The sequence below is a fragment of the Sceloporus occidentalis genome, unplaced genomic scaffold (genome assembly GCF_023333645.1).
Source record: "Sceloporus occidentalis isolate IW3139 unplaced genomic scaffold, rSceOcc1.0.p SCAF_9, whole genome shotgun sequence".
NCBI lineage: Eukaryota > Metazoa > Chordata > Lepidosauria > Squamata > Phrynosomatidae > Sceloporus > Sceloporus occidentalis.
Window position 1 is genome coordinate 13,648,058 of NW_028316989.1, and position 14,704 is coordinate 13,662,761.

At 44.5% G+C, this 14,704-nt stretch overlaps 2 protein-coding genes across 3 annotated transcripts in view; both read left to right on the forward strand.

Moving 5' to 3' along the window:
- The first annotated feature begins 42 nt into the window (after positions 1-42).
- On the forward strand, positions 43-6,888 carry LOC149306952 (inactive serine protease PAMR1-like). Of its 2 annotated transcripts, none has more exons than XM_089537500.1 (7): positions 43-1,790; positions 2,055-2,187; positions 3,154-3,288; positions 4,466-4,633; positions 5,196-5,399; positions 6,122-6,182; positions 6,747-6,888. In XM_089537500.1, the coding sequence occupies exons 2-6, from the start codon at positions 2,100-2,102 to the stop codon at positions 6,133-6,135; spliced, it is 609 nt and encodes a 202-aa protein (XP_089393626.1). In that variant the 5' UTR covers positions 43-1,790; positions 2,055-2,099; the 3' UTR covers positions 6,136-6,182; positions 6,747-6,888. The 2 variants fall into 2 exon arrangements, with proteins under 2 accessions (XP_089393626.1, XP_089393625.1); XM_089537499.1 differs by having other exon boundaries at positions 44-1,774.
- A 6,487-nt stretch (positions 6,889-13,375) lies between these two features.
- ABCG4 (ATP binding cassette subfamily G member 4) overlaps positions 13,376-14,704 on the forward strand; it is a 35,007-nt gene continuing 33,678 nt past the window's right edge. Inside the window, exon 1 of the mRNA XM_089537529.1 lies at positions 13,376-14,070. The gene's annotated coding sequence lies outside the window, so the exon portion shown is untranslated. The remainder of the gene's footprint in view (positions 14,071-14,704) is intronic.

Below are 14,704 nucleotides of genomic sequence, written 5' to 3' on the forward strand. Positions count from 1 at the left end.
TAAAAGTCATGCTAAAATAAAAACCGGTTAGTCTTAAAGGTTCTACTACATTCCTTTCCCTTCCTCTCCCTTCCTTTTCCTCCTGTTTATGCTGCAACATGGCTATTTCTTTGAAATCTAATACAGAAGCAAGGACATCCTAGGCTGACTTTCCATTTGCTGGGACTGGCCTGATCTACCCTATTTGTTTATTCAGAATGCTTGATACTGCCTGGATTTCTAGGCTTGATTAAATAAACTTGTTTCTGGGTCTCTCCTTTACATATTTCCACTCCTTTCTAGATTTTAAATCTCTTTCACACACACGGTATGAAGTGCTTGCTGCTCTCCTACCACAGCCTCACCTAATCTCATTATCCAGCCCTCTACAGAGCTCATCTCACAAGGAAAAGGCCTTCTGTTCCAGAGGTGACCTCAGGTTGCTTTCTCTGAAATTCTTTGTATGGTCTTGTAGCCTCACAACAACCCTGCCAGATAGATAGTTGGTACGGTTTATACCCTCCAACTGCCTTGATTTGGTAGGAACAGTCCCAAGTTTTCAAGTGCATTTAGGATGTCCCAGTTTCCTTTTCCTCTCATTTTTCTCCCTTTGCGCTCAGCTTATTTTGATCTCTGGAAAGTGAGTTCAAAGTGCAAGAATAGTTTGCACACAATTAACTCAGTGTTGTGTCAGGAGAGGACAGGAAGGCAGTATTTTGCCTTGCCCTTCCTAGTGCATTCTAGCAAAACCAAACTGCTGCAGCTTTTCCTGGCTTGGGTATTCTTCATTCATAACTTTACCACCTTGCCCATAGTAGTCTTATATTGCTTGGCCATACATGTCCCAATTTTCATTGTGAAATGCTGGTGGGCACAGTATCGGTTATGCTCAAGAGCCAATGTTCTCGGTACCCATGTGCTAAGCTAGAGTTTGGAGGGGATTCTTTGAAGGATCATAGTTTCCCAAATGCACAAGTCACCCTAGCTGGAGGAATTGTGAAAGTTGCAATAATGCCATACTGTGATTCTAGCCATTTAGGATGTTTCTAGGGGAGTCGGGGGTTCAGACTGCACCAGGTGACACCTCAGAAGTGGACATCTCCTGGTGCACTTAGGAGAAGGAACTGCCTTCTGGTGTGTACTGCTGTGCCTGTCTTTGGTAGAACAGGACTCCTGGAGACTGAATGTCCTGGAAAGGACCTAGTCAACCCGCCAGGAAACACCAAGTATGCTTAGTTTTTTGTGGGGTTTTGGGCTACGTAGCCAAGTTCTGGAAGAGTTTATTCCTCGTGTTTCTCCAGCAACTGTGGCTGGCATCTTCAGAGAATGCTGGCATGGGATTGAGTGGGGTATATATATAGATATATATTGTGTGACCCTGGGTTGAGAGCATGTGACCAAGGATGCTGTCAGTATGCCACAGCAAACCCTTGGACTCCCTGCACCGAATGGGGCCTGGACACCTTTGGGAGTAGCAAACAATCACTCTGAATGTCCCAGTCCATCATTTGTTGGTCTTTAGTAAATCAGAGCAGCCCAATCTACTACTGCAGGACCGTTGCCTTGGATGGGGCATCATATGCCAGGCAGCTTGGGGGGGCGACAACATGAGTTACTGCATTGAGGTGACAACATCCCTAGTTATGTCACTGCTGCTAACCACTGTTCCTTTCCATCCGCAGGTGATCTGAGAAGCATCAGGGCCACATCTCTACGTTGTTCCGTCAGCTGGGTGAAATTCCAGGCGCTTGGGTCCTACTGAAAGGTTCCTGGAAGTGGTGGAGAAAGAGAATGAGTAACTGCTTTATGCTGTGAGATTATCCCCAGCATGCATGGAGGAGGGACGGCGAGGGATTAATGGAAGCTTCCCAATCTCGCCCATGTGTTTCTTTCCCTTTCCCCCCCCCCCACCCTGCAATGCATGGATCCTTGGTCATGGGAATGGAATATTGTTTCCTCTGTGCCGAGAATGGATGTGGGCCTTCCCAAGGCATTTGGGCAACAGGTTCAGTTTAGCTGAGCCCATGATGGGATGGTGAAGAGGCTTCTCTCCTAAATTCCCATGTCTTTTGAAGGAACGAAACAACCGGGGTAGAAGAATCCAAGGGTCCAGATCCACGATGATGCACCTTGTGGCCCTGAGAGCAACCTTCCTCCTCTTCTTTCTCCTCTCTGTGTCTGAGTTCCTCTTGGGCGAAGAATTGGAAGGTAAGTCACAGATAAAAAATGTTGAAAGCAAAGGATTTCCAAGACAGGACAGCAACTAGTGGTGTCCGTACTCAAATAAGCACTGATTTCTAGATCGGTAGTTGAATAGTAGCAGTAGGAAAGGAAACCTGATTTCTTGAGAAGCCTGTTGTGAAAAGATAATTTCAAAGGCTGTAATGTAATTGGGGGGGGGGGGGGGGGAATAGCCCTGGTTTAAATCTCATTTATCCATGGGCAAACTGCTCTCCTCAGTCGTACATCTGCAAGATGTGGATAATGTTGACCAATTTTTAAAAAATAGTAGGGTTTTTTTTTGGGGGGGGTTATAATAAACTTTTACTGGGACACGTGTATTTTCTCTGCTGTATTGCAAATACAAGTAAACCAACTTAAAGCAAAACATTCACCTGCTTTTCCAGGGCGGTTGAAAGAAGCGCCAAGCTAAATATCTCTAGAGCTCTTTGAGAGGTTTTAGCCAAAAGTAGTTGTAAGCTGTAATGTCGTTTCTGAATCTAAAATAACATTAAATAGCTTCCAAGTTTGAAATATGATGGATTTTACAAAATGCCATCTGAAAATTATGTGTGGTTGTGTGTTTTTTTTAAAAAAAATGCGGAGCAGAACATTATATTTTTAGCAGCTTTTTAAAAAGCCTCTTGGTACAGTTTTAAGGCAAATAAACGGAGAGCTCCAAAATTATTTATTGGTATCCCTCTTCCAAACGTAAACCCAACAACATTCATGATTTGGAAAATGGATTTGGCAGAGAAGGCAAAAGACCTTGTAAAACTTCAAACACCAGGAACCTATAGGATGCAGCACTTAAAGTGGTGTCAAACTGCATTATTTCTCCAGTGTAGATGCACTTAGGTCAGACATAAATTTACACTTAATGTATGGTGGTTTTTGGGCAGAGAATTGGGGAGGAATTATTGTTTTTAAAAGAATTAATTTCACTTCTTCCAGCAATCTCGGACACCTACTGGTCCGGCACAGCACCCATCTGTTTGGGCGGATGCAAAGGGAAACACAAGGAATTGAAGAGAAGCCCATGTGGAAATGGAAGTTGCTGCTGGTTGGGCTATAAATCGTTTTGCAGAGGTACGAGCTGCTTGAAAGCCCTCAGGATGGGATGCCACTCTTAATGTGGCATATATCCAGGGTAGCCATGTTGGCCATACAACAATTTATTTATTTATTTATTTATTTATTTATTTATTTATTTATTTATTGTAATTTATATCCCACATTTTCCCCATATAGGACTTTTATTAGGCCAGTCAAAAGGTACATCAGGCAAGTTTTTGAGGTTCACAGTCTTCTTCATCAGTCATGGTCACAGTCCTCTTCATCCGTCTCCTGTTATTTCAGGAGACAATATGTTACCTTGGACCACTGTCTTCAATTCAGCTTTAACATCTCAAGAAAGATGCAGATGTGGGAGCCTCTGTCGTCACATTTCCTCCTCTAAAATGACTTCTGACATCCTCGACTGATGAAGAAGCCTGTGTGCTTCGAAAGCGTGCATTGATGTATTTTGAGCCTTCTGGTTGGCTTGAGTTTTAATCCCACCCCACTGCAATCCTTTGGTGGCCAAGTCAGCCTCTTTCACCTGCCCCAGTAAAATCTGGATGGATCTGAGACCATGGGTTGCTAATGAGGTCAAAACGTAATGAGCGATTGTAAAGCACTTGGCTAATCGTCTGTTAGTAACTGTGGGAAGTGGAGGAGAGGTAGGATTACCAAAGGATTAATCTTTTTAAAAGGATTAGTCAATTTCATGGAGTCAAGGAGGCCTATTTGAGTTAGCAATAAGAGTTTAAGTCCTCTTTGTGTTTTCAGCAGGAGCCCAGCTTGGGAAGTTACTTTTTAAAGTTGTGTGTTTTAAAGTAACATGACTTAGCTTAGGGGTGGGAGTCATAGAGCCCTCCAGTTGTAGTCCCAGCATCGCTGACCAACATAGCCAATAGAGAGGGATGATGGGATCTGGTGTTGCTCAGCCTCCAGAGGACCACATGGTTTCCATCCCTGCCCTAGCATTGGGGGGGGGGGGATTCAGTATTTTGACCATGTATTGCAATGGCATACAAGTGATTCCTCATTTTGCCTTGTTTTTTGCAAAAGAGAAGGAGAAGGATTAATTAGGGAATGGCATAAGGCTGCGAAAAGGCAATTTAGGATGTCTCTTGGGATATTTTTAAAGGCCCTTAATAAGTCGCTTTCACTGCTGACAAAAGAAGAACCAGATGCCACTGACTGTCCTTTCCTTACCCTCCAGTGAACTGCGGGCGACCAGAAGCGGAGTTCAATTCAGTGGTCTATGGCAATGACTGGTGGGTGGGATCTGTAGTCCGTTACAGCTGCCGGCCGGGCTTCCTGCTGGTGGGTGACCCAGCGAGTGCATGCCAGTCCAGTGGCCACTGGACTCCCAAACCGACTTGCCTCCGTAAGTAATGGCCTGCAATGGGTGAGTAGGAGATCCAAAGGTCCAGCCCAGAAGTTGCTGCACAGTTGGAAGGGGGAGACCTTAATTTCAGCAATTATCCTGCAATGTAGGCTCTGGAGGGGAAATAGTCATAGACCAAAAAAGTCAGCCTGTGAGGTGCATGGCTGGGTCTTGTATTCATTGATTTGTTTGACTGATATCCCACGTTTTCCCCCAAGAACTAGGACTCAAAGTGGTCCATGGGAGATTAAAACAGGTGCAAATAACAACAGACAAGAAGTGATAATGGTGAAACACAGTTTAACCAATTATAGTATTCAGACAGTGAATTATTAAAAATACATCCATTAAAAATATACAGCACCAGTATGTTAAAAGTCACTTTCTCAGGATGCATCTACACTGTAGGAATAATGGGATTTATTGTTTTACATGGTTTTTGCCTTCTTTGCCAAAGAGTACTGGTGCCTTACATAACTGCTTTTTGCTCTTCCAGACTCCTTAGTTTTGGTGTGCTTTTTGTTATCTGTTTTGTTTGGGTTGCCTTTTCCTGCTTGGATAGGGATCTGCCTTCGGGGCCGAATAGAAATCAATGAGCGTGACATTGATGGGAGCTGCTCCTCTACCTGTCCCAACAAGGCCCACCTGGGAGCCTTCCTCAACCATGGCTGCATCAAGATCTCCTCCTGCGTCACCAAGCAATCTGGCTGGACCCGCTGGTTCTCCCGCTGTGACTTTTGCGAGTGTGACTGCTACGTCCCTTGCAGTAAGTATTTTGTGTAGTTCTGCCTGGCAGCATAGAGGAGGGTGCACTATGCTGCTGTTGTTGTTGTCATTGTTGTTGTGTGCCTTCAGGTCATTTCCGACTCATGACAACCCTAAGGCCACCCTATCATGGGGTTTTGTTGGAAAATTTATTCAGAGGGAGTTTGCCATTGGCATCCTCTGAGGCTGAGAGTGTGTGACTTGCCCAGGTTCACCCAATGGGTTTCATGGTTGAATGGGGATTCAAACCCTGTTCTCCAGAGTCATAGTCCAATACTTGAACCACTATATCACTCTGGCCATAATGCTAGTGATGTTTAATCTTTGGTTGTCCAGAAGTGGTTGGACTTCAGTTCCCAGAATGCCTTGTCTGGCCAGTGGTAGGGGATTCTGGGAACTGAAATTCCATACAGCTAGCAGCTCAAAGCTGAGAGCCACAGCTCTGTGCTAAATAAAATCATAATTGTGCACTAAAAATTTTGTTTTGGTGATGTGCAAATTAAGCCAAGTGACATAGATTTGGCATCCTTTATCCTTGCTGCCTCCTTTTCATGTGGAAAGATAAGATCACTGGATTGATGGGTGTTGTGTTCTAGCCCTGCTGGGAGGCAGCAAGTTGGGCAAGGTGGCATTAGAACAGTCTCAGCTGTAAAGTGTGATTGCCAAAAAGATCCCTAGCAGGATCAGTACCAAATTCAGTGTGTGTCCTCTTTTTCTCCCTAGCTTCATCAAGATAAAAGCCACTGCCAAAGAAAATAAGATATTGCAATATGCCAACTTCTAGGTAAGTTTTAGGCACACTTGCACCTATGACTGCGACTTTTAAACCAGGGGTGAGGCAGCTTTGGCAGGGCAGGGAGTTCAACATTTGTTCTTAGCATTCACCATAGGCTGTGCCCAGCCCAAATACATCATGAAGGGGACACAGGGGAAACAATGTGAGATCAGAATTTGGAAGTGATTGGACATCTACCTCTGGTTTTGATTTCTTTGACTGATCATTTTTGTGGGCTTTTACCAGTGTACCATCCTGCCCAATCCATGATTCTTTTTGTGATCCTCCCATATGAAGTTCTGGCCACATTAGCAAAGTCCTGCCTGCCTACATTCCTCCAGTGATGTTGTCTGGCCAACCTGCGTATGTGCATGCTGCCATCCACACTAGACAAGTCATGGGTAGAAACACAAACTAGCACCTCCTGGTGTGTGCATGTGTGTGTGTTAACCCCTTAAAAATCATTGATTCCATTTATGTGTGCAGATTTGGACAGTCTGTTAAACTTATTGCTTGGTTAAAATCTCTTTAATGTGGTGGAGGTAGACCTTGCTGTCATCCTTTTGATTCCAGGAGATCTTCAGCAGGCGTCTCTTTCTCTGGATTTTGACCCGTGGCTGAAACGATTCCTGGTTGGCTGGACTCTCTTCTCCATCAGGCTGGTTTCTGGGACAAACAGATTGTGCTGAGCAGCTAATTTTTAATTTTGCATGAATAAAACCCATTGCAAAAAAAGAAATAGTTATGCATTTTGACTCTCATGGTATACCAGCGATTTCTCTGGATCGATGGTTTAAGATGCTCCCGTGTAACTGAAGTCCTCAGGTGTTGAGACCTATAGCTCAGGGACAGAGCACCTAACTGACAAGCAGAAAGTCCAATTTAAGGATCTCTCCCCCAGCCCACGTTCTTTTTAAATTTTATTCCTTCTGTTTCTTAAAACATTTTGGTGGTGGTATGCCTTCAAATCATTTTCAACTTGATAGTTAATCCTATCATGGAGTTTTCTTGGCCAAAGGGGTGTCATTAGAGGGTGTGGGGAGTGCGAACCACACCAGGTGGGGTAAACAACCTGGGGTTTTCTGGGGCTGAGAATGTGTGACTTGGCCAAGGTCACGCAGTGGGTTTCATAGCCGAGCTGTGCCACTGCAGAGAAGACCCTCTCCCATGTCCCCACACATGAGACACGGAGGAGGATCCTCCATGACTTCAATCCTTGGTCAGGCACATATAAAGAGAGTCAGCATCGAGGTCCCTAGCCATGAATGAGTATTTTATTTTAGAAATGCAAGTGAAGTGTGAGCAAGAAAAAAACCCATCAACCATAAACGATGTATGCAGTCTTTTTTACATTATTCATGGCACGTTCCCTGTATGTGTTGTAGAAGTCTGGACATTGAAAGTGCGTGGGTGTTTCAATCCATCTGACAAACACAACTTGATCAGTTTTCAGCCGTCGTCTCGACCTAGTTACACCTTTCCAGAAATAGGATGAATGCTACACCTGCCTCTGGAATCCTCTATATCGGTGGCTTCCAAAACTTTGGTCTTGCAGATATTTTGGACTTCAGTGGCCAGAATTCCTGACTGTTGAGATAGCTGGCTGGGGCTTCTGGGAGTTGAAGTCCAAAACCCCTGGAGGACAAATGTTTGGGAATCGCTGCAGAATATGATTAACTGGAATGAATTGTATAGTTAGATGAAACCTCAAGGGCCATCTACTTCTCCTTTCGGCTGGAAAACCAAAGCATAGTCCAGTACTCAAACCACTATGCCCCTGTGATTAAACCAGGAGGAATGACGATGTTGGGCATGAAGTTCCTTAGATCTCGATGCACCTCCGTTCTGCGACAAAAACCTTGCGTGAAAACGTCTTGGAAACGGAGGCTGTGCCTGAAAACAGAATGAAAAAAGTGGTGAAGGAAGAGACTGACAATGCAGCAAAAAACAACTTTCCCCCTCCCCAAGATTTTGCGAGGTCACCTTGTAGCCCAGCCACAACTCTGTGAAAAGAAACCCCCGGAGGGTAACTTCAGCACCATGTGCCTATCTGCAGGGCTCCTGCAGCAAATACTGGAGACAGGTGATGCATGCTAAATGCATGCTAAGCCATATGACTTGACTAGTAAATTGGGAGACGTGGAAGGAGAATGAGAGAGAGAGAGCTGGGTGGCTGTGTGCCCTATTTTACAGGAGCAGAGAACCGCAGTGGGTCAGATGTGTAGCTACCCAGGTGGAAGGCAACATCACTGCACATGTGCATTTAGAGCCAGCATCATCATCATCATCATCATTATTTACATTTCTTTTAAATTTTATTTAAATTTCAAACATTAAAAACATTTAAAAACCAACACATATTACAAAACATACAATATACACACATTAATAAATTAGGGACAAATTAACATACATCCACATAGCAACATACATACACTCATACAGACATACTCTAAGTTTCTATTATTCAATGCTCTCTAAACAGGCAGCATTGTTTTAAATCGCTTTCGCCGGTTTTAAATCGTTTGGTTTTCAGTGGTGATTTGTTGCATTTTCAGTCTTTTCCGATTACGGTTGGACCTCTGTATCCACAGATTCCATGATTTGAAAAAAATAGTATATATTAAAAAATTCTGAAAAGCAAACCATGATGTTGTCATTTTACATAAGGGATACCATTTTACTATCTATTGTATTTAATGGGAATTGAGCGTTTTGGTATTCACAAGGGGTCCTGGAACAAAACCTCAGCAAATACCAAGGGCCCACTCTAGTAGTAGTAGTAGTAGTAGTAATAATAATAATAATAATAATACCAATAATACCCCATTGTATGCAATGGGATGAACATCCATGGATTTTGGCAACCAGAAGGGGTCCTGGAACCAAACCCCAGAGAATACCAGAGGTCCACTGTAATAACAACAATAACAACAACACATTGTATTTAATGGGACTTGAGCATCCACAGATTTTGGTATCCACTAGGGGTCCTGGAGCCAAACCCTAGCAGATACCAAGACCCCAATGTACTGATTTTATTGTATGCCACCCTGAAATCTTCAGCCACAGGGTGGTGTATAAATATTTTAATAAAATACATAATTAATAAAATGAGGATGTTGCTTCTCCCAAGTAAGAATTGTGCCGTCCCCTCCCCCCCAATTGAATTTCCCTTGGTCCCCAGATTTTCTTGCCTCCCAGGAACTTAAAACTTCAGCTGAACATTTTGAAATACAGTTTAGACATCTAAAGAAAAGAAGCAAGCCGGCAAAGTGACCCAAAGGAATGCAAACGCAGCAAACAGAATCGGTGTTGGTGTGGATGATGTTTAGCGTTCTGCTCTGTTGCAATGCTAGAAATTTGGGGACTGACAGAGAATTTCATTTTGGGTGCAGAAGAACCATACATTAGAAGAAGAAGAAGAAGAAATTATGATGGTGTTAGTCACAAGCCTGTTAGTCACAAATGCAACAAATCACCACTGAAAACCAAACGATTTAAAACCGGCGAAAGCGATTTAAAACAATGCTGCCTGTTTAGAGAGCATTGAATAATAGAAACTTAGAGTATGTCTGTATGAGTGTATTTGTCAAGTGGTGGTTGCTGTCTAATGTTCTCCTCTATCACTGCAAATCTTTGTTGTGGACACAAGAGGGCATATGAGAACCATACACTGGAAGGCACATTGCTTTGTGGCATCAGAGATGGTTTCCCAATTCCCATGCTTGCCAAAAGCAAAAGAAAATCAAAACTTGGGGGGACGGGGGATGTCTTTATGAAGATCACTAATGGGTTAGAAAAATGGTGCCGGGTTTTGAGTTCTCCAGAATTCTTCAACATTGTTAGACAATCATGGGGACTATTCAGGGGGATGGAGGGCCTTGCATTTGGCTCGACCTATCTGCTTTAGTCATCTGCTTCACCCTCTGTCACCTTGCCTGCAAGACAAGCAACATATGGAAGTGAGTGATTTTAATTGATGCCATGCCTGCCAAGCACCATCTGCTGCCAGCCTCTCCCAGTGCCACAGCAATTGGGGCTGGGAGGGATGTTGTGTGTGTCAAGAATGATCAGCATGCAAGATGGGAACACATCACCAACAGATAAAACAACCTCATATTAAAAGAAGGAAAGGAAGAGTTAGCCTTACAAAATTACGGCCGGCCATAGAGACAAATCTCTGCCTGCAAGGTGCTTGCAATCTGACCGGGGCTGCAAAAATAATCTGGTTTGGTGCCACTTTAACTGCCATGGCTCAGTGCTCAATGCTATAGAATTCTAGGGATTGTTGTTTTGTGGGACATTTAACCTTCTCTGTCAGAGAGCTCTGGGGCCACAACAAATGACAAATCCCAGGATTCCATAGCATTGACCCATTGTGGTTAAAGTGCTGTCAAAATGGGTTATTTGACCACTAAAGGACACAAAAAGGTGTTGCACATCCTGGCTGGAATCCTGTTTGTGAGCTACGCATGTGGAAGTCATGCTAGAGATGCAAAGCAACAACCTTAATATTGCAAAGCGGACTTATTCCACCAATCGTGGCAGAGCTGCCCATTGCACAACATTGCCAATTGTAGCAGAGATGTGCACTGCAGAGTTGTGCATTGCATATCGCGAGTTGCACAATGCTCCCATCTGTCTGCCTGTGCACGTTGCGCAATCTCTCTCCATCTGCACATTAATTCCAGGGAATTTTTTGGGTTATATGTGTCCATCGCTCCCTTCTTAGTCTTTGGCCAAGCTTCATCCCATAATTACAGGCAAGAAGTTTCTTGTTAATTTAGGATCACTTTTTTTCTTTCTCCCAAGCAACCGATAGGTCTCAGCCAAGCCAGACAGGTGCCAAGATCAGCTGGCATTACATCGCAGCATCCCAGATCTGGAAAGGAAAATATTTTCTGGAGCTGGACTGTATTCATGCCACATCATACCTTTAAAGAAACAGGGTCTGGCAAGATTAGTGTCCACACACAGGAAGCAAAGCAGCATTACGTTTGATAGCCTAATGTTGGTCAGCCTCCAATGGTCTAGCCAGGGCTGTTTGGCAAAATGAAGCAGCTGCCTCAGGCAGCAGACACTCTAGGGCATCATGGGCAACCCTACAACTGTACTTCTCTTGGCCATTCCCAAGAAAAGAGAACATCTCCTAAAAAAGGTCAGAGATGTATCTACCACGCATGGTAGCACAGGGCACAAAATCAGTGGATCCAAATAGCAAGAAAAGACATTCCACCTAAACATTAGGAAGCATTTCTTGATGGCAAGAGCTGTCTGATCGTGCAAAGGACTGCCTTGGCAGATGGTAGACTATCCTTATCTGGAAGTCTTCCGTTTAGGAAGGACATGGACAAGCTGGAACATGTCCAGAGGAGGGTGAACAAGATGGCCAAAGCTCTTGAAACCAAACCCTGTGAGGAAAAGTTGAAAAACTGGGTATGTTTAGCCTGGAGGAGAGAAGACTCAGAGGTAAGATGCTGGTCATCTTTAAAGGGTTGTGAAGTCGACGATGGATTTCTTTCCTGCTGATTCAGGGAATAAAATCTCAACTAATGGGTTTCCATTGCCAAGCGAGAATTCAAATCCTAGTCTCCAGAGTCCAGTGCTCAAACAGCTGGACCACATTGGCTCCTTTAAATAAAAATCCCCCGCAAAATACCAAGTTTTGTTTAAAAGTCCCTGCCAAAGGCTTCTAGACTTAAATTACAGCCATGGATGTTCCTATCGCTGACCACTCACTGTGCTTCTGTTGCAAGATATGAGCCGAATTGCAATTTCTTTAATGCCTTTTGTTTTATTCATCTTCTAAGATACTTAGAAGATGCCAATTGGACTTCCCAGTAAAAGCTTCACCTGGAAGCATCCCATAGGTTTTAGTAAGCTTTTCCCAACCTTTAATAGTTATATGGCAGCCAGAAATTCAACAGGGAATGTTTCTTTCACTTCATGCCATTATATGATAAAGAATGGTGAGTGCAAGAGGGAGGAATTGTGAAAAGCTATTTTTCCCCACCATAAACTCTCAGGTTCTCCAGATGTTTTGGACTTCAGCTCCCAGAATTCTTAACTGCAGGCCAAGCTGGCTGGGTTTCTGGGAGTTGAAGTCCAAAACACCTGGAGGTCCAAACTTTGGGAACCATCGACAGTGAGTGTTTTGTGGGGTTTTTTTGGCTATGTGGCCTTGTTCTAGAAGTTCCTGACGTTTCGCCAGCATCTGCGGTTGGCATCTTCATTGAAAGTGATTTTCAAGCTTTGGCCCTCCAGCTGTTTTGGACTTCTGTTCTCAGAAGCCAGCAGGAATAATAGTATGGAATTCTGGGAACTGAAGTCCAAAACGCACGTGAACCTGTGCTTTAAAACCTGGACCTACTTTTTAATTCAAAACGGATGGTTCCTTAGTGCATATGTGGCCCTCCTTTCTGGGGACATTTCTTGATGGCTCCAAAACCAGAGCTAGGGAAAGTTAATTTTTTTGGACAAGAACACCCAGAATCTCCCCAGCCAGCATGAGTTAGGAAAAGTCCCTCTTTTTAAAGCTACTGGCTATATTGGTTGGGTGAGAAGGGATGCTGGGAATTGTCATCCCCACCAGTAACTTTGTTGTTGTTGTTGCTGTGTGCCTCCATGTCCTTTCTGACTTATAGCAGCCCTCAGGCAACACTATCATGGGGTTTTCTTGGCAGGTTTCTTCAGAGGGGTTTTGCTATTGCTATCCTCTGAGGCTGAGAGAGTGTGACTTGCACAGGGTCACTTAGTGGGTTTCATGGCCATGTTGGGAATGAAACCCTGGTCTCCAGAGTTAAAGTCCAAAACTGGAACCACTACTGGACTTAGCTTTTTACTCATCTCTTATTAGCTGAAGATTCTTGGCAAGGTGGAAAGAAGCACTTTCTGTGGCTGAACCTTTGTGGCTCCGAGTGAAGGCCTGTGTAATGGCTCTGACCTCCTTGAGGACAAGGACCTTGATGAATGAATTGCACGGAATAAATGGCAGGAAGCATCCCAAACCTGCTGGGAAACAGGGCTGATGGTGCTGGTGTTTGCTTGCTCGCTTGCTTGCCTTCCTCCTCCTGTCCAACCTCCTTTAAGCAGATAATCCACTGTCCCCTTTAAGGGAAGCTATGATGCTGGCTCAGAAAGCAGAAACCTGCCTGGAAAAGCTAGCCCTCCCCTTCTTTCCCTTCCCTCTCTAATGCTTCGGTGACATTCAGCAAAGAAGAGAGAGATGAACCTGGAGGGAAGAAAAAGCAAAGAGCTGCCTGCAAGCAGATGGAGGAGGGAAGGCCTCCCCAGCCTGGCTGAAGGAACCTGCTAGGAGGCAGATGCTTGGCACAGAAGAAGTGGGCAAGGGTCCCCTCTTTTTATCCCCTATTAGCCACTTATCCATCCTCATGCACAACTGGCTTAGCTAGTGGCTGAAAGGATGGAGAAAGGAGCCAGAGCTGCTGCAATAAACCTGTCTTCTGCTTGCAAGAGCTGAACCAGCATCCTTCTCTGCAGTCTTTTGGTCCTTGCCCTGCCCAGCCTGGTTCAAGCCCAGAGCATCCTCAAAAGAGCCCAAAACAGAGCCAGGACCAGCCTCAGCAACCTCTGTCAGCATCCTTTCTCTCTGAGCATCCTTTCTCTTCCTCAGTATCCTTTCTCTTTCAGCATCCTTTCTCTTTTGTCTCTTCCCAAGAGGGCCACTGCTCTGGAGGAATTGCATGGGCTTTTCTGCTGCGAAACAATATATTATTTAAAAGAGAAAAGCAGGACGGACACATACACACCCCTATGTCTGCAGTTTGTGGGGGGCACCAGGAGCTGCAGCGAGGATTTAAGAAGGTCCCCTCCTTTTTTCACATCCAGCCAAAGGGGCTGAGCCAGCAAAAGAAAGACAGAGAAAGAGACAAAGGTGAGTCTCAAATGTGTGTCTGGAGGGAGGCAAGGGATGTTTGCAAACCTGCAACATTTTTAAAGAAAATCAGATCCAGTTATTGTATTACCTTCTCTCCCCCCCCCCCACCCTTTGCAAAAGTGGTCCCCTGTGGGGTGTTTTTTGGAAGGGGAGGATTGGTACGCCGGGCACAAATTCAGGATGAGAGAGGATGATGGGATTAGTGTATGATAGAGAATGCACCTCACCTTTTCCAATGGCTGGGAGTGAGAAAGGTTTGCTGAAGAAGGATGAGGCATGATGCCAGCTTTCATTTTGGGTGGAGAAACTGCCCCTGCCATCTCTCTCCCTGCCTTCCTGATGCATCAAACTTTTTAGCATTTGTGTTTTTAAAAATCCTGTTTTTTGGAGGGTGATTTATTGCAAATTTTGCAGGTTGTGTTTGAGATTCAGCTGCAAAGAATGAGGAGATGAAGAAGAGGGCAGGGTGGAAATCTCTGGCCTGGCCTGGCCTGGCCTTAGGAAAGCATGATGGTGTGAGCTCAAGAGGTGTGAAGTTCCCTCTTTGGTTGACTTCACCTTGACTACTTACCTTGGGTACTTACCTTTCTATGTTCTCCTCCACTCTTACTTGGGTTGGGTTCTTCCCTTG

Excerpts from the sequence above, each read along its gene's own strand:
- LOC149306952 (XM_089537500.1), top strand. The coding sequence starts at position 2,100 with ATGATGCACCTTGTGGCCCTGAGAGCAACCTTCCTCCTCTTCTTTCTC. Across the intron at positions 2,188-3,153 it reads CTTGGGCGAAGAATTGGAAG|CAATCTCGGACACCTACTGG; the intron begins GTAAGTCACAGA and ends CACTTCTTCCAG. Across the intron at positions 3,289-4,465 it reads CTATAAATCGTTTTGCAGAG|TGAACTGCGGGCGACCAGAA; the intron begins GTACGAGCTGCT and ends CTTACCCTCCAG.